Below are 24,637 nucleotides of genomic sequence, written 5' to 3' on the forward strand. Positions count from 1 at the left end.
TCACTGCTCAGATTGCCATGAAGACACCAAGTAATACATGAATCAATTATAGTTAAATGACCCAAGTTGATCTTATCAAGCAGTTAGTGGGCAGGATTTCACTTTTACCATTTTTACTGGTAATTTAGAGTGTAAGAACCCTAGGAATTTAAATCTACTTAGTTTTACTTAATCAATGATGTATTTGTATATTTAATTTAAAACATTGTTTTTGGAGAAGGAAGAGAAAAAGAGAAGTTCTTCATCCATAAATAAGGTGTTCAGAAGGAGACCAGTTAAACTAAATTTTGACTATAATTCAGAATTGTGTAAAATTTCCTACCTTATTTCAAGTTCATTGTTTTCATAATGACTTTATCAAGATAGCAGAAACATGGCTTTATCTATTAAATTATAAATGTGTTTTTTTCTTTTAAACATAATCAGTTTATAAGAAATAAATATAAAACTACATTGAGGTAGAAATTTAGTAAAAATTAACTCTACATCTATGTAACTTATGTCTGTGTATTCAGTTTATTCAAAGTAGGACATAACCAAGCATTTCTGGGTTGTGTGACCAATAGCTTTGCTCTTAAATCACAAAGATGCTTCTGTGTGTGACACTTTTAAAATCCCTGGGATATTTTAAATGTTCATGTCAAAGAATCTATAACTTTGAAACAGTTCTTTTTTCTTGAACACATTGGTCTGTCACATCTCTGCTCTGTAATCATTAGTTGGTTATCCTAATTCTAATACGCTTCATAACTAGTGACATAAGATAAACATATGGAGTATTTATTACTCTGATAAAAGATACTGGTTAGGAGCAAGTCAGTTTTTACTTTGTAATCATAAAAAACATAGCGTCCTGCATACATTATTCAGTATTACTTATATAGAGCTAATCTCACTCTTTTTTGGACTCCAGTATTAACCATAAAAGTGCTTTATAGCATCTATATAATTTTTTCTTCTTTTTGTCCCTTCTTTGTAGTTATTTGAAATTACAGTGCCTCTCTCTCAAGGCCCCAAACCAGTAACAATCAGTTTTGCCAATCACACTTCCTGCCGATGCATGTCTAAACTGGATGTTTACAGACAAGTTCATTCCATTATTAGACGTTCCCTGCCAGCAACACTACCACAGTGAGTATGAATTAAATCCATTTTTTCTGCATCCTCTACTAATATTACATTATTTTCAAGTAAACATAAGTTTATTAAAATAACCTTTGTGAAATTTACTATAACATACTCTGCTTTGTGAAATTTACTATGACAAAACAAAGACAAAATTTGGTATAGTATACCATGAAAATAAACTGAAAATTAAAATTCAGTGGGAAGCGCATTTTAGAGGCAAAGTAATTCACAAAATAAAAGAAGTATGTCTGTGAAATAAAACACATTCCACCAGTGTTCATAAAATATCAGTAAGGTAGCTTAATTGATTTAACATCCCTGAAATCAGATATGCTAACTCATAAATCATATTAAAGCTCAAAACATTTCAGCCTTGATAAGATTTTAGGCCAAAACAGAAAGTAAATGTAAATAATTTTATATCTATTAGCATTCAGTTGCTTTCTTCAATCTTAAATATAAAAATATATATGTGTGTGTATATATATGTATATATATCTCCATGTTTCTTATTTCAGCAAGATTTGAATAGTGAAATAGTGATTAATTACTTGAAAAAAATTCTCTTAATATCATTTCAAATTGATATTCAAACCGTTATTTGTTATTCAGGTTTCCTTTCCATCTTTTTGTTTGTTTGTTTGTTTGGAGGGGCAAATGGCCGCATATATTTCATGTGATCATATAGGAGAACATGTATGTTCTCCTATATGATCATGTTCTGACCCTGTGAATAGTTGATTATGAATTCATATGAATTACTACCTAAGACCTGAGAGCTTTCTGCCCCAAAGTAGGGATGCAACCTTTGTTCCTTAGGATATGCAGTGCATGTGAATGAAACTTACATAACTCTAACATTTGTAACAAATGTATAAATAAATTGATCAAAAAACGTATATATTACAAAAAAAATTCAGAAAACCTTGCATTTTTTAAAGACTCAACAATAAATGTAATATGCAAACTATGGTCTTCCTCACTGAATCAAGTTGTACTGCTCTGCTTAGTGTGGCAGATGGGGGACGCCTTGTTTATCCAGGGACAGTTTAGGAAAACCTGGAGGATACCCTACTTTGAGTGACAGAGATCTGTCTCCTTTTACGTGAGAAAGCAAAGATCTTCCATTTATGAATATATGTATGCTAATACAAGCAAGAGACCACTACCACCTGAACTCAAGAGGATGCTGTATGTGCAATTTAATCCCCGCAGGCCCGAGAGTTCTGTTCACGTTCCTCAGCCCTGAGCAGAAACCCTTAGTGACTGCTTCATTCTGAGAGTTTTAGCCATTATCTCCATACTCATGGTTTCCAAAGTGGCATTTGAAGATCTAACCATATTTTTGACTTATAATATTTTATCTAAATATATCTTCTATTGCTATATTTGTAATTATATTAGCTGTAAGTACAAAGAGAAAGACTTGTTAAATCCTTTATTTCTACCTTCTTCATGGCAGTGTTTTTTCATTTTCTTTGAGGCCTTGGAATCACAGCGTTGTCATTATTTCTTCTTCTTCTATTCCATCTAAACACGATTGATTAGTTTGGAGGAGGAGGAGATATGTGTTCCAAGCTAAACTTATATTTCATTTCATTTCCATCACTGCCATTATCATCCACTTCATTATGCATGTCTTTGATTTAATGCAGTGATATTCATACTAATTTTCAAGCATCAAGTCTTTCTCCTGTTGTATAATGTCACTGTTTTATGAAGTAAGCTTTAAAAGGCATCATTTCATTCATCTCACCAGAAACAGTGATTTTCAATTGCTCAAAGAACTGAGCACAAATTTCTCACCATCCTATTCTGGTGTCAGCCTTCCTTTCTTGTTTTGTCTTCCATTATTCACCCAGTCTGTGTTTCACCAAGTCCTCTTCCCAGAACGGCAAGCTCATTTCCTGCTTTGTATCTTGTTTCTGTTCTGGCCCTGGCTTGTTTTCTGCCTTTCCAAAGCCCTCTCCATTTCTCAGAGTTCAGGTAAAGGTCTTTCTCCTGCATTTGTCTTGTCTAAATACCACAGCCACCTTTGCTTCTTGAATACCCATAGCACTCACTGAATTAACTTCATCCTCACGTGGCTTTATCAGGGTCTGCAAATGTTGCACGTGGAACTGGATTATGAGAGTGTTTCCAGTAAGTTTATGTCCTCTGCAACATTCAGCTAACAGTACTCAAAAATACTTGAGCCGTTCCTGTGCTCTCAGCCCTTTACCTGCATTGTCTGATTTAACCCTTAACAAAATCATCTAGAAGGTCAGCAGCAGCATTTGCCTGATTTTACAGATGAAGCAGGAAATCACACTCCAAAGCTATTGGCTAAACAATGTACATAAATGCTTGTTAAATAAAATAACTTATTTCCTGGATGTATTTTATAGCATTTGCCATGTTTTCATTATTCATATAATGAAATTATATGAATTTTATAGCATTTGCCATGATTACTTATTCATATAACAACTATCCTATACACTAGTTGAGGTCAAGAAGAGACAGGAAGCTACAGCAAAAAAAGCCTGAGTCTTAGAGTAAGCCATATCTGATTCTGAATTCAGATTTGCCACTAATTCATTCTTTATGATCGGCTAGGTGTTTTATGGCTCTGAAACTCAGTTTACTTATACATAAACTGTAAAGATGTAAAGAGGATTGAATGAAGTACTGAATGCTTATGCAATGCTTAGCAGAGTGTCTGGTATCCAGAAGGTAGTCATTAAAGGGCAGATTTATTATTACCATTAATATCCAAGTCTGATTCATTTCCTCATCCATGTGTTTTCCAGTATTTTTAAAACCACTATTTACAGTAAGAAATACATTTTATATTCCAAACCAGGATGTGTGATATACACACACATAGTGTGTGTCTGTGTATATATATATATATATGTCAATATTAGAGAGTTTTAAATTAGATAGCTAGATAACTTCACATGTAATTAGTTATGTGTAAGCATAAACTAAAACAAATTATCATTTAAAAGTATTGTCCTTAATTATAGTGCTGCTCAAGCTTTCTCATTATCACAACCCCAAGGATCCTTTTATAAACATTTTTTTCCTAATCACTTTTCCCATAAAATTTTAATATCACAAATATACTCTGTCCCTCTTTACACTATATGTATATCTGTGCTTTATATATAAAAAGGAAGTATGAAGTTTACTTTTCTATTCAATGTAGGGTTAAAAGACTAAATAAAATGTTTAAGTTAACATTTAAATTAAAAATTTTTAATCTCTTAACAGCTAACATAAATTTATAATTGTAATTGCCAAGAAACTTAAGGTAATCTATTTACTTATATAAATTGTAATATTTCAAATTACATATGCAAAGTAGCAATTGATATGAACATATAATGCAGATATAATAATTTATAAAATCATTCAAAATCACTATTTTTCCAGCAAAAGTAAAATACCTTTTTAAATAACTTCTTTAAAAATGTTCGGAGAGCTTAACTATTAACTTTGCTCAGTACGAGAAAACAACTTTTAACTTATATAGCTGATGAATATTAATTTAGATATTGCCAACTTTTTCTTTACATCATTTGACATGTAATGGTATGACTAACATTTGTAGAATTAATAATAAGATATAAATTATTATTATTTAATTCTCAAAGCTCCAGTCACACACGAAAACACCAAGGACCAAGCATAAGCAGTATCCACAGGACAACCAATGGCAGCCAATAGGCCCACATAGGTACCACTTAGTAAATGACTTTGAAATCACTCAGTCAGTGAAGAGAAAATCCTCCAATCACAGCCATCTAGTCACCATCATTTCATAGCTCATATATTGCAAACACTTGGGGTATGTTCCATTGCCAATGCTGTTCGTTTAATGGCCAAGAAAATCAAAGAGAATTTAAGTATTAAGGAATATTATTTTTTTGGGTTTTGGAGAGACAAAAATCATTGAGATACTGAGATTTCAGCCCCACCCCGGCCTCATACCCAATTTTTACCCCCTTGGGGATGATTTTACTCCCTTTATGAATATTTGCCATATTACATGTGATATACCCAAATGTTTTTTCTTTTCTGTTTTTCTTCATGAAAATATTGGTCTCAACCCATTATGAATTATGGCCCACAATTTAATAAAAACTACACTAGTGATAATATATATATGATGGACATGTAACTATGTTATGAAATTCTAACATTAGTTAAGATTTAAGAGGAACAGTCACCACCACAGTGACTAAAATTAAAAACACTGACAAAAACAAGTGTTAGAATGTGGTGCAACCAAAACTCATATGTCATCAATGGGCATTAAAATTGTTCAATCATTTTGCAAAACAGTTGACAGTTTCTTGTGAATTTAACAGGTACATGTTTATACACAATAACTTGTATACAAATGTTCTTTATTAGTCAATAACTGGAAACAACTCAAATGCCCATGAAAGATGAGTGGATTAACACATTTTAGTATATGCATACAGTGGAACATTGCTGAGCAATGTAAAAAGAATCAACGTAAAATGATCTCAGAGACATTAAGTTGAGTGAAGTAAGCTAGGCTAAAAGAAAGAGTACATGCCGTATGATTTGATTTACATGAAGCCCTTAAAAAAGGCAAATGTACTCTAGAGTGAGAGAACACAATTCAGTGTGTGTTTTGTGTTTGAGGATGTGGATTGGGATTGACTAGGAAGGGGCAAAAGAAACATTGTGAGGTGTTGGAAATATTCTATATTTTGATTGTAACAGTAGTTAATAAGTAAGCTTATGAAAAGATGATAAATTCAAACTAGCATTTTATTATATGCAAATTACTCCCCAATAAAATTGATTGTTGAAAAGCCTAGAAAAAAAAGCCTAGAAAAAAAATACCTTATTAAGCATAATTTTTAAAGTAGTTTAGGTTTAAAATAGTAGATTTCTCTTTTTTTTTTTTTTTTTTTAGTTGGAGTCTCACTTTGTCAACCAGGCTGAAGCACAATGGCGCGATCTCGGCTCACTGCAACCTCTGCCTTCTGGGTTCAAGCAATTCTCTGCCTCACCCTCCCAAGTAGCTGTGATTACACTTGCCCACCACCATGCCTGGATAACTTTTGTATTTTTAGTAGAGATGGGGTTTCACCATTCTGACCAGGCTGGTCTTGAACTTCTGACCTCATGATCCACCCGCCTCGGCCTCCCAAAGTGCTGGGATTACAGGCGTGAGCCCCCACGCCTGGCCAAAATAGTAATTTTTTTAAAAACTTTTACAATAACATGTTAAATCAAATATTTTATTCATTAGGGAGAGAGATTTCCCAGAGTCATCCATAAGCTGTACGTTGATTCACTAAGATAAGGAACACTTCTAGATCCTGTTAGAGAAGAAAAAGATGCACTTGGCTGGCTCTGAACTTAGAGCACGTAGAGTCAAGTAAGAACAACAAATATTATAGTTACATTATTATTGTTTTATTTTACTAAATATTACAAAGCACCAAGCCTCTGCCACACATTGCTTCATGCTCATACAAATACTGCTGGTGGCTCCATTCTTGATACACATCACATAGTACAGGGCTGAAGGGTATGGATGCTGTAGGTGGCTTCCAGTTTTGAGAATGTATTCTCTGATTTCTCTTTGAGTTTGAGTAGGTTCTCTAAACTTTGTTGTGACACATTTTTTTAATCTACAAAAGAGCACATAAGAATGTTATGTATAACATCATACAGTATAATATTTATAAGCTAATCTTCACTGAAATCAATCTGTTCAATAACATTATACCATATTATATATTAATCTGATATTGTATAATAGCACAATGTAATACTAATAACTCCTAACTCAAGGATGTTGTGATTTTCATAACCAGCAATCCATGTTAAATATTAGCACAGCGCCTAAAACATAATAAGCATTCAATAAACGATTGCTGCTATTTTTACTAACATCCTACAAATTCAGAAATTGAGTCTTAGAAATGTTAATGTGTACAATGCTAAGCAGCCAGAAAACTGCCAAGAAAAGATAAAAATTAAAATCATTTTATTTCTGACACCCATGTGTTCCCCCCCATATCTTCCAGCATTTCTAGTATTTACAGAAAAACTTTCAAGTCTCAATATCAGAAAGTATCATAAAAGCCAGAGGAAGTAGCAATTCTCTCTAGCAGACACAGTTAGATACCAATTTTCATATTGATGTTCTCACAGATTATTTTTTCCAATTATTTCCTCTCATATTTTCTTCAAATTGAACTCCATGTATTTCCATGGGCCCTTTAGTAGAGACTGTCTTTTCATGGAGGGAGCCATTTGTGATTGAGCAGCGATCCCCTAGATTTTCCTGCTTGGTAGTAGTGTTTATTTATTCATTCATGAGATATTTATGCCAGGTCTCTGACTCCATAACACTGTACTAGGAAATGTGGGGTACTTTTAAAATGAATAATACAATTCTTTAGCTAAAAGAATTCATGCACCAGAGTACAAACAAACGTATTATTTCTAATATAATAAGTGTCTAAAACACTATGCTGTACTTCATTCACTCATTCAACAAATAGCATTTGTGTTTCTGCTGGGTACTAATAAGGTGCTAGACCATAGAGATAGAAAGATACATAGAATTGTTACTCTGGAGGAAATTCCATTCTGGAGCCAGGCATGTAAACATACGACTGAAATCAGTGAAATAAGTGCGATGAGGAAGCGTCCTGGAGACATGGCTACAGAAGAGAGGGTATACATGAGTCTGGAGAGGTCAACAGAATCACATATGACAGCCTAGGATGGGCTCTTTCTTAAAGTCTCTTGAGAACCACTAAAAATATATATGCAGAGATGTGGTATCTGCAGTTTTGTATTATAGAAAGAACAGCCTGGTGGCAAGGGAGTATGTGGATTAGAGGAAGCAAAACGGGAGGTGGAAAAATTCAGGAGTAATCTTTTGAAATAATCAAAGAGAGAAATAATAAAGATGGTGGCCATGGCAGTGGATATGGGGATGGAAAGAAAAGAGGTGGAAAAGACATTAGAAATATAGGAACGCATATGACTTGGGAACCGCATATGGGGAATGGTAAAGAGGGAGAAGTTGAGGATGAAACTGTATGGATGACATTCAAAAGACAAGGAGCACCTGTTCATAGGAGGAACTAAGAGAACTGAGTTTTTACACATTAGCTTGAGTGCTTGTAATATTTGTAAGACATCAAAGTGCTAGAGCAATTGGAAGAGATGACTTCAACCAAAAGAAATATAGGAAGTAAGAAGACAAGAGGAACCACAGATGAAATTGTGGGGAAATCAATATTTAAGAAACAGTAATTGGTAGAGCAGACACAATAATCTGGAGAAACAATCTGTACAGGAGACTGAGAAGAAGCAATCAGAACAATCAGAATAACAACAGAGAGAGAGAGAGACCACAAAAGCCAGTAGAGACATGAGTTCAAGGAAGGAAGAACTGGTAAGAAGTGCCAAATATTAGAAAGGTTCAAGAATGACTGGGACTTACTCTATTAGCTGAACAGCATGAAATGTAGATGTTTATTTACTAATAACTTACCATAATCTGGGCACAGAGAGGGAGAATGTGTTTTGAGAAAGGGGGAGAGAAAGCAAGAGAGTGAAAGAAATTCGCATTTACACATGAGAAACTAAATCAGAAAGGGCAAGTAGATTTCCCCAATGTCACACAACTAAAAAAGTTGCAAAGCAGAGATTCGAACTAAATTTGTTGGAATACAATCCATTTCTTTTGAGGTATGGTTATTACTGCATTTTTATTGTTTTTAATTGATACATAATTATACATATTTATGGGGTATATGTGATATTTTGATACATACATATAATGTGTGATGGTTAGGTCAGGATATTTTGGATATCCAGCACCTCAAACATTTATCATTTCTTTGTGTTGTAAACATTTTAAATCTTCTAGCTATTTTGAAATATATAATAAAATGTATTAACCATTGTTACCCTGCTGTGCTATGGAATACTAGAACTTGTTTCTTCTATGTAACTGTACTTTGGTATGCGTTACCAACCTCTCTTCATTCCCCCCACAACTGACCCACCCTTCCCAGCCTCTGGTAACCATCATTCTACTCTTTACATCTGTGAGATTCACCTTTTGGCTCTCATAAATGAGTGAGAACATGAGATATGTGTCTTTCTGTGCCCAGCTTATTTCACTTAACATAATAGCCTCCAGTTCCATCCATGTTGATGCAAATAGCAAGACTACATTCTTTTTATGGCTAAATAGTACTCCATTGTATATGTATACCACATTTTCTTTATGATTGGCTTCTATAAATTAAAAAATATCAAATACCAAGGGCAAAACAAAAACAAAACAAAAAAGTGCCCTTCTACCAAAATTTGAAATGTAACAACTATCTTGTCATATTTACTAAAGATACAACCCAAATCCCCAGTCATCATTCTTCACTCTTTATTCCCAGAAGTAACCACCACTCGAACATTGTATTATTCTCACTCTTCTCTATTTTTATGGCACTGGATGTATTAACATACCAGGAGATATTATACAGTGCAGCTTTGAGTGTTTTGTATTTTAAGTTAAAATGTTGGCATTGCTTTTTTTCTCTTGAGATTATGTTTTACAGATACAGTCATATTGCTATCTATAGACCCGGTTTACTCATTTAATAACTATATAGCATTCCATTAAATAAATAAACACAAGTTTTTATGTTTTTTTTTTTCATTCTGTGACAGTGTACTATAGGGAAGTCAACACACACTACAGATTAGCAACAGTACAATCAAAGAGGAGAGAGTGGAGTCAAATAGACAAGGACCTTGAAGTTAATAGTGCAAAATTTATTAGTTACTTGGTTAGCATGGACAATGTCCCTAAAGATGTAAGAAAATAACACGTTCTGAGGACAGTTAATAAACCAGATTAATTTGGATCTTGAGCTGTGAAAGCAATTGGATATTAAATGAAAAGACAATGCTGTGATTCTAAAGCTTTGAGCACCAGCCTAGGGAATGTCACCTATTCTGTAGAGGTATTAGGGGAGCAGAGGTTGTTTCTGGGTAGAGGAATGAATGACAAGACAAATGTTCAGCATAGCCAAGAAATCTTGAATTATTTTTAATGGATAATAAATACAGAAGATAGGTATTATTGCAATTTGGAAGACAGTCACATTATGGTGGAAAAGAGAAAAAGGATGGAAAAAGATGAGAAAAAATGAATAAACCTAGCCTGAAGGCTAATTTGCCTATTTATTTATTTGCTGCCTTTTATTTCTTTTATTAAGATGTTGACATTGTTTACTCAGTAAAAGTTACTTGCTTGCAAGAAGTTACACTTACTAGGGTTTGTTTAAGAAGATTTTATTCTTATGAGAATACATCTTATTTCCAAGGAATAGAGTAGATTTATAGCCAAGGAAACCTTTGATTTGGAACTTGAGGTCTCAGTGTCTTTGGTCTATTAATCTTTAACAGATCCTCAGTCCAAATGCCTAGATATTTAAATATCCATGAGTTTTACTTTTAGCCATAATGCTTCACTCTTTCCTTTTCAATTTAAAGGTTATACATCATCGCTTCACCAAAAGAGAATGAAGCAAAATAGCATAATAACATTAATTTAATAAACTATCAGAGCAGAAATGGAGAGATAGCTCAGCTTCCAGTTAATTGGACCACAGTCTTGTACTAAATTATCAGAAACTACCGTTTTTCAACATTTTAAAATATGCATCTTTAGTCAGCCCTGAAATTATCCTCTTTGCCAGTTCAAAATCTTTATGTCCATATGCAGTTATTTTTGAAATCATGAGTCATATGTCTGTTCAGCCTCTTTCCTACAAAGCTCATTATGTAAACCTTGTCTCACACTTCAAAGGATCACCTGTTGATATGAATGGATTTACCAGTGGAACTCAGGAAAGAGATTCCAGGCTGTGAGCATTACTGTTTTTCTAAAGGGAAGGTAACTTTGATATATAGTTTGCCTGCCTTTGTACAGTTTCGTTTCTACCTTCTAAAATACGATAATTGAAAGCATCGCATTCCTATGACTTGCTGATAGATTGTGAGAAATAACAGCAAAATATATACAGCTGAGGAGACTGCATCAATATATCTCTGCACTGAGATTATGGCAGTGATTTGCCTAGAATTGGGTGCTATTAGATCAAAGATTGTCATAAAGTTTAAAGTTACATTCAACCAAACACATGGACAATTTTTGTTAATAAATATCATATTAGACCAGATTTACCAGTTGTTTTCTAAAATTTAATAGACGTTTTTTAACCATTTTGGTTTACAGAAAAAGCAGAAAGTATAGAGATTTTTCGTATAACATCTTATCCTCTGCCACGAATTTCCTCTATTTTTAACATCTTGCGCTAGCATGGTGCATTTGTTACAGTTGAGGAACCAGCACGGACATGTTATTGTTAACTAAAATCCATAGCTTACGTTAGGGTTCCCTCTTTTTTGGGTGTAAGTTCTGTGGATTTTGACAAATGTATAAATGACATGTGTCTATCGTTACAGTATCATGAAGAATACTTTTACTGCCCTAAAAGTCTCCGTGTTCCACCTGTTCATTTCTCCCTCTCCTGTATTCCTGGCATCAACCAGCCACTTTGATGTCATATCAACTCTTATACCCTCATAACATGTTTTGATTGTCATCATTGTTTTGTTTTTGTTTTTCTGTTAATGACGTGTGGCTGTTACAAGGTAATAAGACCAGAGGCTGTTGTTGAAGGACGTTTTTTCTTAATTCCTGGTTGCTTATCCTTGAATTACATGACAAGCTGATAAATCCAGTTACCATGGAATTTCCATTGTTTCAACCTGCCAATACTTCTCTCAAGCTTGTATATCCAAGAAAATATAAAAAATAATAGAGCAGAAAATCACAAACTTCCATACTTATCCTACTCTCCCTGTGTCCCCATTCCCAGTTCTGGTGGCTTTCCAACTCAATTAAATCCTGTACTTAGCCAGTTGGTAACCACACAATGTGACATGTTTTATATCCAAGTCAGTCTTAGATTAGGTGAACTTTTGTATGTGGCAGATTACTGCTTAATTTATACTCAGACAAAAAGGAAAAAATTAAACATATAAACACGATTTTTTTTTTTTTTTTTGAGAGTCTCATGCTGTTGCCCAGGCTAGAATGCAGTGATGTGATCTCAGCTCACTGCATCCTCTGCCTCTCGGGTTCCAGCGATTCTCCTGCCTCAGCCTCCTGAGTAACTGGGATTACAGGCACGTGCCACCACACCCGGCTAATTTGTATATTTTTAGTAGAGATGGGGTTTCGCCATATTGGCCAGGCTTGTGTCAAACTCCTGACCTCAGGTGATCTGCCCATCTCGACCTCCCAAACTGCTGGGATTACAGGCATAAGCCAGCATGCCCAGCCTAAACCCACGTTTTAAATTAATGCAATAGGCCGGGCGCGGTGGCTCAAGCCTGTAATCCCAGCACTTTGGGAGGCCGAGACGGGCGGATCACCAGGTCAGGAGATCGAGACCATCCTGGCGAACCCGGTGAAACCCCGTCTCTACTAAAAAAAATACAAAAAACTAGCCGGGCGAGGTGGCGGGCGCCTGTAGTCCCAGCTACTCGGGAGGCTGAGGCAGGAGAATGGCGTGAACCCGGGAGGCGGAGCTTGCAGTGAGCTGAGATCCGGCCACTGCCCTCCAGCCTGGGTGACAGAGCGAGACCCCGTCTCAAAAAAAAATAAAAATAAAAATAAAAAAAATAAAAAATAAAAAATAAATTAATGCAATGATTGTATTAGCCTTTCAAATATTAAGACTGGCAAAATTGTTACAACTATAAGTTTTCATTGATTCATCCTACTCACCATCTTTTTCTTTAATGTCTGAACAAACCCCAGCTCTGTGCACTGTTCTCCCTGTCAGTAGACTAATGGAACACGACCAAACAGTAACACAACAGACACAAACACAAGCTCATGCGGAATCAATAAAAATCAATAGAACAGAAGATAAGTCTATGTGTTCTTCGATACATACTAATAAGCCTGTGCCTTTTTAACAATTTATATGAAACCTAAAATGTATGTATTTCTGATTTCTACCTGTAATACTGAAGAATTTACTTAATAATGTTGAATATAAAGGCCACTTTTACTTAACTACTTTCCATTCACTATTAACTGCTGTTTCCAAAGTATAAGCAATCAGTCTCTGTGTACATAGTCAAGTGTATACAAGCGTCAGGCATAACAAACTCAAGATGAACACGACAGTTCAAAGACATTTGGTACAAAATTGTTGAAGCATTTTTACCCAGTGTTCTGTAGCTCTGACAATGAAAGAATATAGTTGCTCTTCCAGCTGCTATTCAGACAGAAAGCTTGGGCAAGAAGGGTCTGTATCTATATTCTTCCTAATATAATTACAGGTTTCAAGTTCAGATAACATCAGCAGTTGGCATTTGAAAACCAAAACCCTATTTTGCTATTTATCAAGATTGTTAATATAGTCAGATTTCGCTTGTTTCTTTTTTTTTTTTTTTTTTTTGAGTCGGAATCTTGCTCTGTCACTCAGGCTGGAGTGCAGTGGTGTGATCTCAGCTCACTGCAAGCTCTACCTCCCAGGTTCACGCCATTCTCCTGCCTCAGCCTCCCAAGTAGCTGGGACTACAGGCACATGCCACCATGCCAGGCTAATTTTTTGTATTTCTAGTAGAGACGGGGTTTCACCGTGTTAGCCAGGATGGTCTCGATCTCCTGACCTTGTGATCCACCTGCCTCAGACCCCCAAAGTGCAGGGATTACAGGAGTGAGCCACCGTGCATGGCCTATTTGTTTCTGTAATAAAGTACAGAACATCCTGTTTGATAACCCACTGAATAACATGAAGATGTTCTGAAGGAGTATATGAGAGCTCATGGTACCTGCCTTGAAACATGGGTTTCACTAATGCTAGTGGCTCACACTTCCCATTGAACAAGACTAGGGGTAGGAAGGCTATTTGAGGGACACAGCTATGGAACCATAGGTGCCACATAGTAAGCCAAATTTTCATTTGCTGTATTGTTGTGAAAAACCTTATTAAAAGAGCTTCCAAAGAGAGTACTTGATTAATAATGCAGTTCATATCTATAGAAATAATTTGCTTTTCAAAAAAGTCCTCATGTGTTACAGTTGAATTCACATTAAATTAGTGTTACTCATTTTGAATGATCTGTGAAGTATTTTAAGAGAGATCTGGGAAAGTAAATCGATAAGTAGTTTAACATAAATCAAGGTGCAGTTAATTTTTCTCAGTTAGAAATATATTACAAAGATCCTGCCATTTGCAACAACATGAGATAACCTGGAGGAAATTATGCTGAGTAAAATAAGCCAGACATAGAAAGACGCATATTGCTGATCTCCCTTATATATGGACTCTAGGAAAGTAGAATTCATAGATACATAATAGAAGAGTGGTCACCAGCATCTTGGGGGTGGGGGACATGGGGAAATGTTAGAGGGTGACAACTTGCAGTTACAAGGTGAATATGCTCTGGAGACCTAACGTATAGTACAGCATAGTTACTCAATAGTATACTCACGACACCCTCCCACCCCCCGACACACACAGTAACTCTCTGAGGTATGGGTATGTTAATTAGCTTGATCATGGTAATCATTTCACAGTGTATACATATACCAAAACATCACTTTGTATAACTTATATATGTACAATATTTATCAATCATACTTCAATAAAGCTGGAAAAATGCATGATTGTGTGTGTGTGTGTGTGTATGTCAAAGATTATAGCAGATTATAGCTCTTTGACAAAGAATAACATTTCAGCTCAGTTCTGACTAAGGCCAAACAAAAGGTGATAGCATGTTTTAGTTCCTTAAATGTGAATTTGAGGAGTCAAGAAATCTCCAAGTGTAGGAAAACCTCAGTGCCAAAAAGTGTGGAATATGAAAGAATCACAAAAATAGCATGCACAAAATAGCCTGCTATGATGTTCAAAGCATAAGAGCTAGTAATTATTAACCAACATTTAGAATATAATGTAGCAGAACATATTTGGAACACATCTATCTGTTAATATTTCCAAGGAGAGATAAACGCAAATAAGATTTTCTTTAACGTTAATTGTTCTTTAGTTGTTCTCACTCATAGGTGGGAACTGAACAATGAGATCACTTGGACTCGGGAAGGGGGACATCACACACCGGGGCCTATCATGGGGAGGGGGGAGGGGGGAGGGATTGCATTGAGAGTTATACCTGATGTAAATGACGAGTTGATGGGTGCAGCACACCAACAAGGCACAAGTATACATATGTAACAAACCTGCACGTTATGCACATGTACCCTACAACTTACAGTATAATAATAATAAATAAATTTAAAAAAAAAACAAAAAAAAAAAAAAAAAAAAAAAAAAAGAAAAACGCATATACTCATATTTTTGTCATCTGATTTTAACCAGCAAAAAGCAATAGTTGCCAAACCAAAGTCAAGTGAAGCTGTGAAAATAATTAATGAAACAAGTCTGGTAAAAAGCATCTTTATCCTTCATACATGTTATAGGCAGGATTGTGGTTGTGTCTGTGTGAGTGTGGTGGGGTCAGTCGGGGGATAGGAAAGTTAGTTTATTCACATGATTCTCAACGTAGATATACCTTGCAAATAATTGTGCAATTCCCTGCTTTGCGGACAAAATGTCTTTGAATCAATGTCTTTTATAAATACACTATACACAAAAACATAACTATAAACCTTTAAAGCATTTATGCACTTTAAATTGAATTTAAAGTATTAAACACTTTAATATTCAGAACTAGAAGAGAAACTTCAGGAAGGAGAAATGCTTTGGAGATTAAAATGTAAAGGAGATAACCAAATTTTACTAAACCTTCTGTCCGTCATGACCACATTTCCTTTCATTCTAAAATAACAATATTTTGAAACTTTTGACCCCCCCCCCATTTTTACATGAGAAATTTTAAATGCCAAGAACTTGCTCCTCACTTTTGAAGCAGGGTGCTTTCTTTAGGAACCAGTCTGTATCACATGCATTCTATTGGTTTGTATTTTATCATTTTTATTTTATATCATTCTGTTACATTTTAAAATGCATTTCTGAGCCCATGTCATTGATTTCATGATTCATTAATGGGTTGCAAGCAGCAGTTGGAATAGCACTGGTTTAGGTAGTGGCAGTATAAATCACATGTTGGTAAAGTGAAAGATGTCTTCCTACCAACATGGTATAATGACCACTTGATGCCAACATGGCAGTGTGTTACTTAAACCATATATCAATCAACATTGAAGCAACGTGACCAAAATGGTTGTGCCATCATTTATAGAAGAAGATTGTGAGTTTCATGCAGCCAGGAATAATTGCATTGCTATTATAGAACTTAACATAAGTTGTAACTTATTTGATGGAAGGACACTAACAATCAAGAGGATATAAATTTTAAAAACAATGATACTGTTTTGGACCATTGATAAGTACTGACTGTCTGCATTTTATCTAGAACAATATATGTTTATGATTAACCAAGAAAATATTGACAAAAATGTGCAATGAGTAGAGACTTGCCCTTGAAATTCCCTAAAATTAGTAGGAAGGTACAATGTTCTCCAGGAAATATTGGTAAGTGAAAAGACAAGATTTACAATAGTGTGTAAGGGATGCTATCATCTGTGTAACAAAATGAGAAAAAACATATATACAATTTTTTGGCAAGAAGATACCCTGAAAATATAAACCAAAAAGCTAAAAAAAGAAACTTGCTGATGATACAGAACTTCTCTGACTGTATATTTTTCTCATAGTCTTAACTCTTATAATTACATCCATGTTTGACATTTTCAAAAGTAAAAGCACAAAAGTACATAATATATTCAGGATAAAACAAATGACAGTTTATATGAAGACGGTTAGAAGCCAAGGTTTTCATGGAAGTTATTAGTATGAAGTCAAGGTAGTACATTAAAATCCAGTAATGTTAATTGGATTTGGAGGCAACAGTATGAAATGTTTTCTCTAAAAATATACACAAGAATCTCTTGCTTGAGATCAGTAATCTATTCCCAAAAATAGATATTGAGAGCACGTTTCTGTTGTTCTAAATGGTAACAATTATAGTGAGTGGAAGGTAAACCAAAACATAGCTATTTCTTGTAGAATAATTGATACCTAATAACGCCTGTAGAAAAGTGACAAACTATCTTGATAAAATCTAAATTGTATATTGTTTCCTAATCATCCAGCAATTATTGCTGTTACTAACATACAGTTGCTTTGTATCTAGTTACATGGACTGTGTGTGTGCTGTACGAGAAATTGTTACTTTATGGCATAGCATAGCAAGTAACACAGCAATCAAAAAGTTAAAAGTCAAAATTTAAATAAAAGACCCATAATACACTGTTTTTCACCATGCTAAAGGAGACATGACTCTTGAAGAAACTCAAGAAGGGACAAAGAAGGGACAAATCAGTCATTGCTGTTTGCAGAAGGTGATGGGTGGATGGAGGACAAGCGGGCAATCTTAGACAAACTGTCATATTAAGAGGAATGAAGAGACCTTCCCTATGTCTAGTAGATGCTGTAGTGACTGCTGGACAGGAAAGCTTTGGTCAATCTTCAGAAATGATGTTCAAGCTGAAGGAAGATATTGAAGCTGCATTTTGGTTGCAAAATGCAGGTTTGCTTGTTTTTCTATTGAAAAATTCCTTCATGTGATGCTGTAAGAGTTATCAGGCTATTATTAAAAGAAAGATGTATTGTCACACTGAGTATGACTGCAAAACTTTCTTAGCAAATGGCCTGTTTGTTTATACTCAATGCACATGTTAAGATGGCTACATAGGATTCTTACTCTGTTCTAAAATCAGTTTGGAATGTAACTCAACATTCTTCCAGCACATAAAGTTGTTTACAATATTATAGAGTGTGAAAGACGTAAATAAATACTTCCATTTGATGTCTGCACCAACATTAGATGAAAAAATGAGGTAGTGAGAAGTTGGTATGTATTCTGTAAATTAGGATATTTAAAACCAAAAATCCTTCTACTGGGTAAACATTAACTAGGAAAACATTCTACAGGATATACATGCATTTTTCTAGCTCTGCCCCCTGAAAAGATCTAGTAGTAATGTGATGTGATTTCAAATGATAGCCTCTAAAACACTGTTTTCCAACAAAAAGAATTAGGGCTTCTGAAGAAATGGATGATTCCAGGTGTGGAGGAGAAAATGAGCAAGCTGAGCTTGTGATATATGTTCACCCCAGAGAGGGCTCACATCACGTGGGCACCAACAGAGAGGGGTCTCAGGTAGCAACAGTGGGGCCATTGGACCATCAAAGGAGCAATTGGTGTACTTGATTGAAGCCTGTAGGTTGATAATTTTTACTAAAAGAAGGAAGGAAAGAAGGAGGAAGGGGAAAGGAGGGGAAGCAAATGAAGAAAGGAGGGAGGCAAGGAAGGAAGTAAAGAGCTAGAACAACAACAAAACAAAATATCTTTGATAACTTTTTGGTGGAGTACAGAGTGGAAATTTTGCATTACTGGAGCCTTTACAACATGGGGATCTGTGATTCAGAAATAAGTCAGTAAAGATACATTTTACATAGATGTTTCATCCAGCATTGCTTGGAAAAGCCAAAATTGGAAATGATGTAGATAGTTACCTAAAAGATAAATAAAATAAATAATGATACATCGTTTGTATGGAATATTGCATAGCCACCAAAAATAATGGAGCAGAACTCTATTCAATGACTTACAAAATTGTCCATGAGATATTGTATAATGGAAAAAAGAAATTTCAAAGTAAAAGGTCTTACCTTATATATTTCACAAGCTAAAACTCTATATGATTATACAAATCCACATGTATGCCTTAAAAAGATAAAATCTGGTGTCCTATATGACCATACCACAAATAGTGATCACCTCTGGGGTTGGAATTTGATAGCAGTTGTAGGTAGAGATAGTTTGGAAGAAAACATTCACATTTTATTTCATAATTCTTATGTTTTTAAAGCTTTTTTATAAGCATTATTTTGATACATATGTGAGCAGAGATGGTCCCTTCTAGGTACCAGTCACACCATTGCTAAACCTCACCTGTTTCTTCCAAAGGTGCCAGGTGGCAAACAGGACTTGCCCCACCAATTACCTGTGGAATAATCACATCTGCAGATGCCTGGCTCAGGAAGATTTTATGTTTTCCTCGGATGCTGGAGATGGTAAGCAGAATGATATTTTAAAGACTAAATGCCAAGGGTCTATATTGTGATTAACATATTCTACTATTAAAACCACATGTACAATATTCATCATTCTTTGAAATAAGTGACTAAAGAATAGTACATTTTCTACTTCACATTGGTATTATTTTGAACTCCTTTGTAAAGGAACATACTCATGTTTGTACACAATCCTTTGAGGGAAAACATACAAAGGAAGATGCTTTTAGAAGCTTTTGTTTCATGCCACACCCAGAACCAAGTAAGGTATAGTAAAGATGCTCTGACTGTTTGTCTAGACTCAACAGATGGATTCCATGACATCTGTGGACCAAACAAGGAACTGGATGAAGAGACCTGTCAGTGTGTCTGCAGAGCGGGGCTTCGGCCTGCCAGCTGTGGACCCCACAAAGAACTAGACAGAAACTCATGCCAGTGTGTCTGTAAAAACAAACTCTTCCCCAGCCAATGTGGGGCCAACCGAGAATTTGATGACAACACGTGCCAGTGTGTATGTAAAAGAACCTGCCCCAGAAATCTACCCCTAAATCCTGGAAAATGTGCCTGTGAATGTACAGAAAGTCCACAGAAATGCTTGTTAAAAGGAAAGAAGTTCCAACACCAAACATGCAGGTAAGAGATCCTCATGAAGAGTTTTAATTTCTCTTACTAGAAATATGTTCTAAACTAAAAGCAGTTTTCTTAACCAAAGTAGCAATTGCTTGTTAGAATGAGGCCAATAAGTTCTGAAAGATAAAATCTTATTTTTTTTTAACCAAATCTTATTTTTTTTTAACCAATGCATGAGACTGAATTTGCTTCCAAAAAAAGCAAGATGGGAGCCTTGAGGATCAAAACTAAATCCAAGTTCCGAATATACTCTAGACTAGTGGCTCCTGTGGGATGTTTTCAAAATACATCCAGGCAATCCACTCTCCCCCCACCAAAAAGTATAATGCTTTCAGACATCATTTAGGACAACTGTTCTAAATGCAGACAATTTTTATGCAAAACTTACAAACAAAGGATAGGATAGTACCATTGACTATAGAATTATACCTGGAAATGAAAAGATTTAAGCTAAGTATTTGATAGAATTAGAGAAATAAATGAATATATTGTTAAAGGTACCCAAGCCTCACTTCTTAAACTTGGTTTTGCACTCTTCTCCACCAAGAAAAAAAAAAAAAAAATGAAGTTACTGGACTCAAGCACATTCAGTGTTAATCCCTGAATCTCTTCCTCTTTAATCTCAGAGAATAAGGTGATCCCACTATTTAAGCCAGACCTGTGCATTTGACATTTTCTCCACATTCCTTCAACACTGCTTCATGCCATTCCTTCTTTCTTCTGTAACTTTAACATCTTCAGCTCTACTTTTTCCCCCTCAGTCTATAAAAGTTCCCAAATTTCTTCTATTTTATTAGCCTGTTACTGTGAAGCTGGGCATACTTTAGCAACCCAGCTCTGTCCTCTTCAGAGCTGCTCAAAAATGAGGCATTTGTTTTCACCTCTTTCATCTACCATGTATTCAACCAACTATAACCTGGTTTATGGCCTACAGTGCTATGTTAAACCTCTGTTTAAAGTTTCATTGGCCTCACAGTTGCCAAATCCAACAGAGAATTTTGTCTTTAGGTAACCTGTCCTTTCCGTGGCCTTTTTCTTCCAGCTCACCTCTTCTATGACGTGACATTGTACTTTGCTAGTTGTATACTAAATTTTCAGAGCATTTGTTCTTAATCACTTTCACTCTTTTACATCCACTCTTTACATATGGGAAGATAATGTTCTTTTTTAGCAAAAAAAGCTCGTATTCCATTTATTTACTACTATCTTCACTAATGTTCATTATTGTTTTTCCACAGTATATAACAAGTTCATCGTTTTATTCTCAAGAGTTTTGTGTCTTTATTGTAATGTACGTTTTTGATGATTTTCCTCAACTAATATTTCAGCTACTGCATAAAAAGGCTTTAGTGAATCTAGCTTTCTCATTGATTATCTTTTTCTTCCCTTATACTGCAAAGTACATCGTAAGTATCATTTTATTTTGAGAAAGAACTATATTCCAATTTTACCTACATATTCCTACTGTAATAACCAAAAAGATATTTGAAAAATGTATATGCTAGTATTTTCAGAAGGATACAGACACTCAATCTTTTTAAGCCTTATTAAACTATGTTTTATACTGAATTCTTGAGTGAGTTTAGTATACATTGAAAAACCTGAAATTCCTATGTCTGCATACAGACTAACCAGCCGTCATACTTTTCTACAGAATTCTTATATGAACGCAGACAACATTTCTATCATTGCATTTCTCCTAATAGTATACATTCTTTCAAAAAGGCTTTCTGTTTACTGCAACTCATCCTATGTTCATTTTTCTAAGTGTGTAATTCCAGACTTTGTGATATAAATTGGAGCAAAAGAAAATATCATATTTTGAAAATTTATGTTCTCCTCATTCTCTCTTAATATTTATTACAAAGTGCAGTGGGCAGAGTATATATTCTTTGGTTCATTGCCTTAATTAACAGCTTTTATGGATCATTAAGTATCATATCCCTTTTTAGTAGAGGAATACCAGTAGTCACAACTATGAATTCGCATTTGCAAAGTTTAAGAAAATTAACTAGACATGCTTTCTTTTCTAGAGCCAAATAAATGAAATATCAAAACCAAATTGCGTAGGGATTTTTGTAGCACACTTTCGATTTCCACCTCAGGTCATCTTGCACGTTTCCCTTTACACCTATTCCCGCACATTAGGCATGCTCATACTCCAAAAAGTTTTTCAAAAATAGCTCCAATTCTCACCAGGCGTGTTGACTCACACCTGTAATCCTAGCACTTTGGGAGGCCAAGGCGGGCAGATCACTTGAGGCCAGGAGTTCAAGACCAGCCCAGCCAACATGGCAAAACCTTGGCTCTACAAAAAATACAGAAACTTAGACAGGCATGGCCGCACACGCCTGTAATCCCAGCTACTCAAGAGGCTGAGACACGAGAATGACTTGAGCCCAGGAAGTGGAGGTTGCAGTAAGCCAAGATCACACCACTGCATTCCAGCCTGGGCAACAGAACGAGACTCTATTTCAAAAAATGAGGTCTCAATTCACTGGAGCAATGGGACAGGGGACAGATTGACCAGTTGGTGATTTGTCTTCTCTCTGCTACTAGAACCCGGAAGTCTAGGATGGGAGGAAGGGGACCCTACTGCTGAGTATTGTCCCTCTTACCTCCCTGCCCCAGAATGCCTCTGTTTCACCTGGAGCCCAGGTGGAAAGGAAGAGTTAGCCACCATCATGCAGCCAGCTGCCAAGTAGAGACACAAGAGTGAGGGTGGGGCTGCTCACTGAGGACCACAGTTCTGCCAACATGGCTGGTTTAATTGCCTGGAAGTCTGGGTCCCGTACAAGTCCCAGACTCATGCGAATTCAGCCATGCTTATGTGATCACAGTAAGTCAGCAGACCTTCAATGTTCACTTTCAAAATTTCTGTTTTATATTTCTTTCATCCATGAAGCAAAGAGCACTTCAAAGGAGCTAATGCTTACAATACCTCATCCTTCCTTCCATTTGTTATATCACCAAGCAAGACTTTTATTTTAAGGCCTTTCCATTCCTCTGAAATGTTGTAATTCTAAGCAGAAACAAACTTTTATAAATCTATGAACAATTGCATCATAAAATTAGTAATTTTGTTCTAGTCTGAAATATAAAAACACTGAAATACCTTGGTGGCATAATGAATCCACTGCCTTGATCTTTAACATAAGTGTGTTCTTGTTTGTTCTCCTAGCTGTTACAGACGGCCATGTACGAACCGCCAGAAGCCTTGTGAGCCAGGATTTTCATATAGTGAAGAAGTGTGTCGTTGTGTCCCTTCATATTGGAAAAGACCACATGTGAGCTAAGACTGTACTGTTTTCCAGTTCATCGATTTTCTATTATGGAAAACTGTTGCCACAGTAGAACTGTCTGTGAACAGAGAGACCCTTGTGGGTCCGTGCTAACAAAGACAAAATCTGTGTTTCCTGAACCATGTGGATAACTTTACAGAAACGGACTGGAGCTCATCTGCAAAAGGCCTCTTGTAAAGACTGGTTTTCTACCAATGACCAAACAGCCAAGATTTTTCTCTTGTGATTTTTTTTTTAAAGAATAACTATATAATTTATTTCCACTAAAAATATTGTTTCTGCATTCATTTTTATAGCAACAACAATTGGTAAAACTCACTGTGATCAATATTTTTATATCATTCAAAATATGTTTAAAATAAAATGAAAATTGTATTATAAGCTGCTAAGTTCAGTCCATTATCATCTTACATGATGAACGAAAACTGCTATCATGAAGACACTGATCTTTCTCTGCCCTTTCTTCTTCTCTAACCAGATGTCACATATGTATTACTATGATAAAAGTATGATCCTGTGAAAGACAGTGTCAGAGGACAACAGAATGCTATTGCTTCATCTCTTATGAACATTTTAGCACAGGATACTTTTGAATTTATAACCAAGTGAATCAATATGTAACATCTTGTAAGAGAGACTGCTCAGCATTGTGATTAAAAGTCATTCAGTGCTCTGGGAACATTCAGAATCTTACCTTGGTAGAAAAGCCTGCAGTATATATTAAAGTAGCTTTAAAATATTTTCACAAAAATAATCTTTTCCAAATATTTGATTTCTTCTGGCCAGCTAAAATACTTTTTGTGAGTGGAAGTGCTTCTATCCAATACATTTATAAAAAACTAAAAATAATATTTAAATGCTCATGCATGTTTAAAAGGAAACATTTCAGCCACACAATTGAAGTGCTTGTTTCATTTTCAAAAAGGTATTACACTAAAATACCTTTATATATATATATATATATATATTTTTTTTTTTTTTTTCTCTTGAGACAGTCTTGCTCTGTCGCCCAGGCTGGAGTGCAGTGACGTGATTTCAGCTCACTGCCCCCAACCTCTGCCTCCCGGATTCAAGTGATTCTCCTGCCTCAGCCTCCTGAGTAGCTGGGATTACAGACAGGTGCCTCCACACCCAGCTAATTTTTGTTTTTTTAATATAGATGGGGTTTCACCATGTGGGCCAATCTGATCATGAACTCCTAACCTTAAGTGATCCACAGACCTTGGCCTCCCAAAGTGCTGGGATTACAGGCATGAACCACCATGCCCAGCCTAAAATACCTTTTTCTAAAAGAAATATTTTGTCTGCATAAATAAAACCAAATAA

The 24,637-nt window shown here is 35.4% G+C and overlaps 1 protein-coding gene across 1 annotated transcript in view; it reads left to right on the plus strand.

The window, feature by feature from the left end:
* Window positions 1-23,692, plus strand: part of VEGFC (vascular endothelial growth factor C) — a 118,610-nt gene extending 94,918 nt beyond the window's left edge. Inside the window, exons 4-7 of the mRNA XM_003899386.4 lie at window positions 980-1,131; window positions 19,273-19,379; window positions 19,679-20,012; window positions 23,191-23,692. Coding sequence (XP_003899435.1) covers window positions 980-1,131; window positions 19,273-19,379; window positions 19,679-20,012; window positions 23,191-23,305 — 708 coding nt within the window. The 3' untranslated portion in view covers window positions 23,306-23,692. The remainder of the gene's footprint in view (window positions 1-979; window positions 1,132-19,272; window positions 19,380-19,678; window positions 20,013-23,190) is intronic.
* The last annotated feature ends 945 nt before the right edge of the window (window positions 23,693-24,637 follow it).

Source organism: Papio anubis, chromosome 3 (genome assembly GCF_008728515.1).
Source record: "Papio anubis isolate 15944 chromosome 3, Panubis1.0, whole genome shotgun sequence".
Lineage (NCBI taxonomy): Eukaryota > Metazoa > Chordata > Mammalia > Primates > Cercopithecidae > Papio > Papio anubis.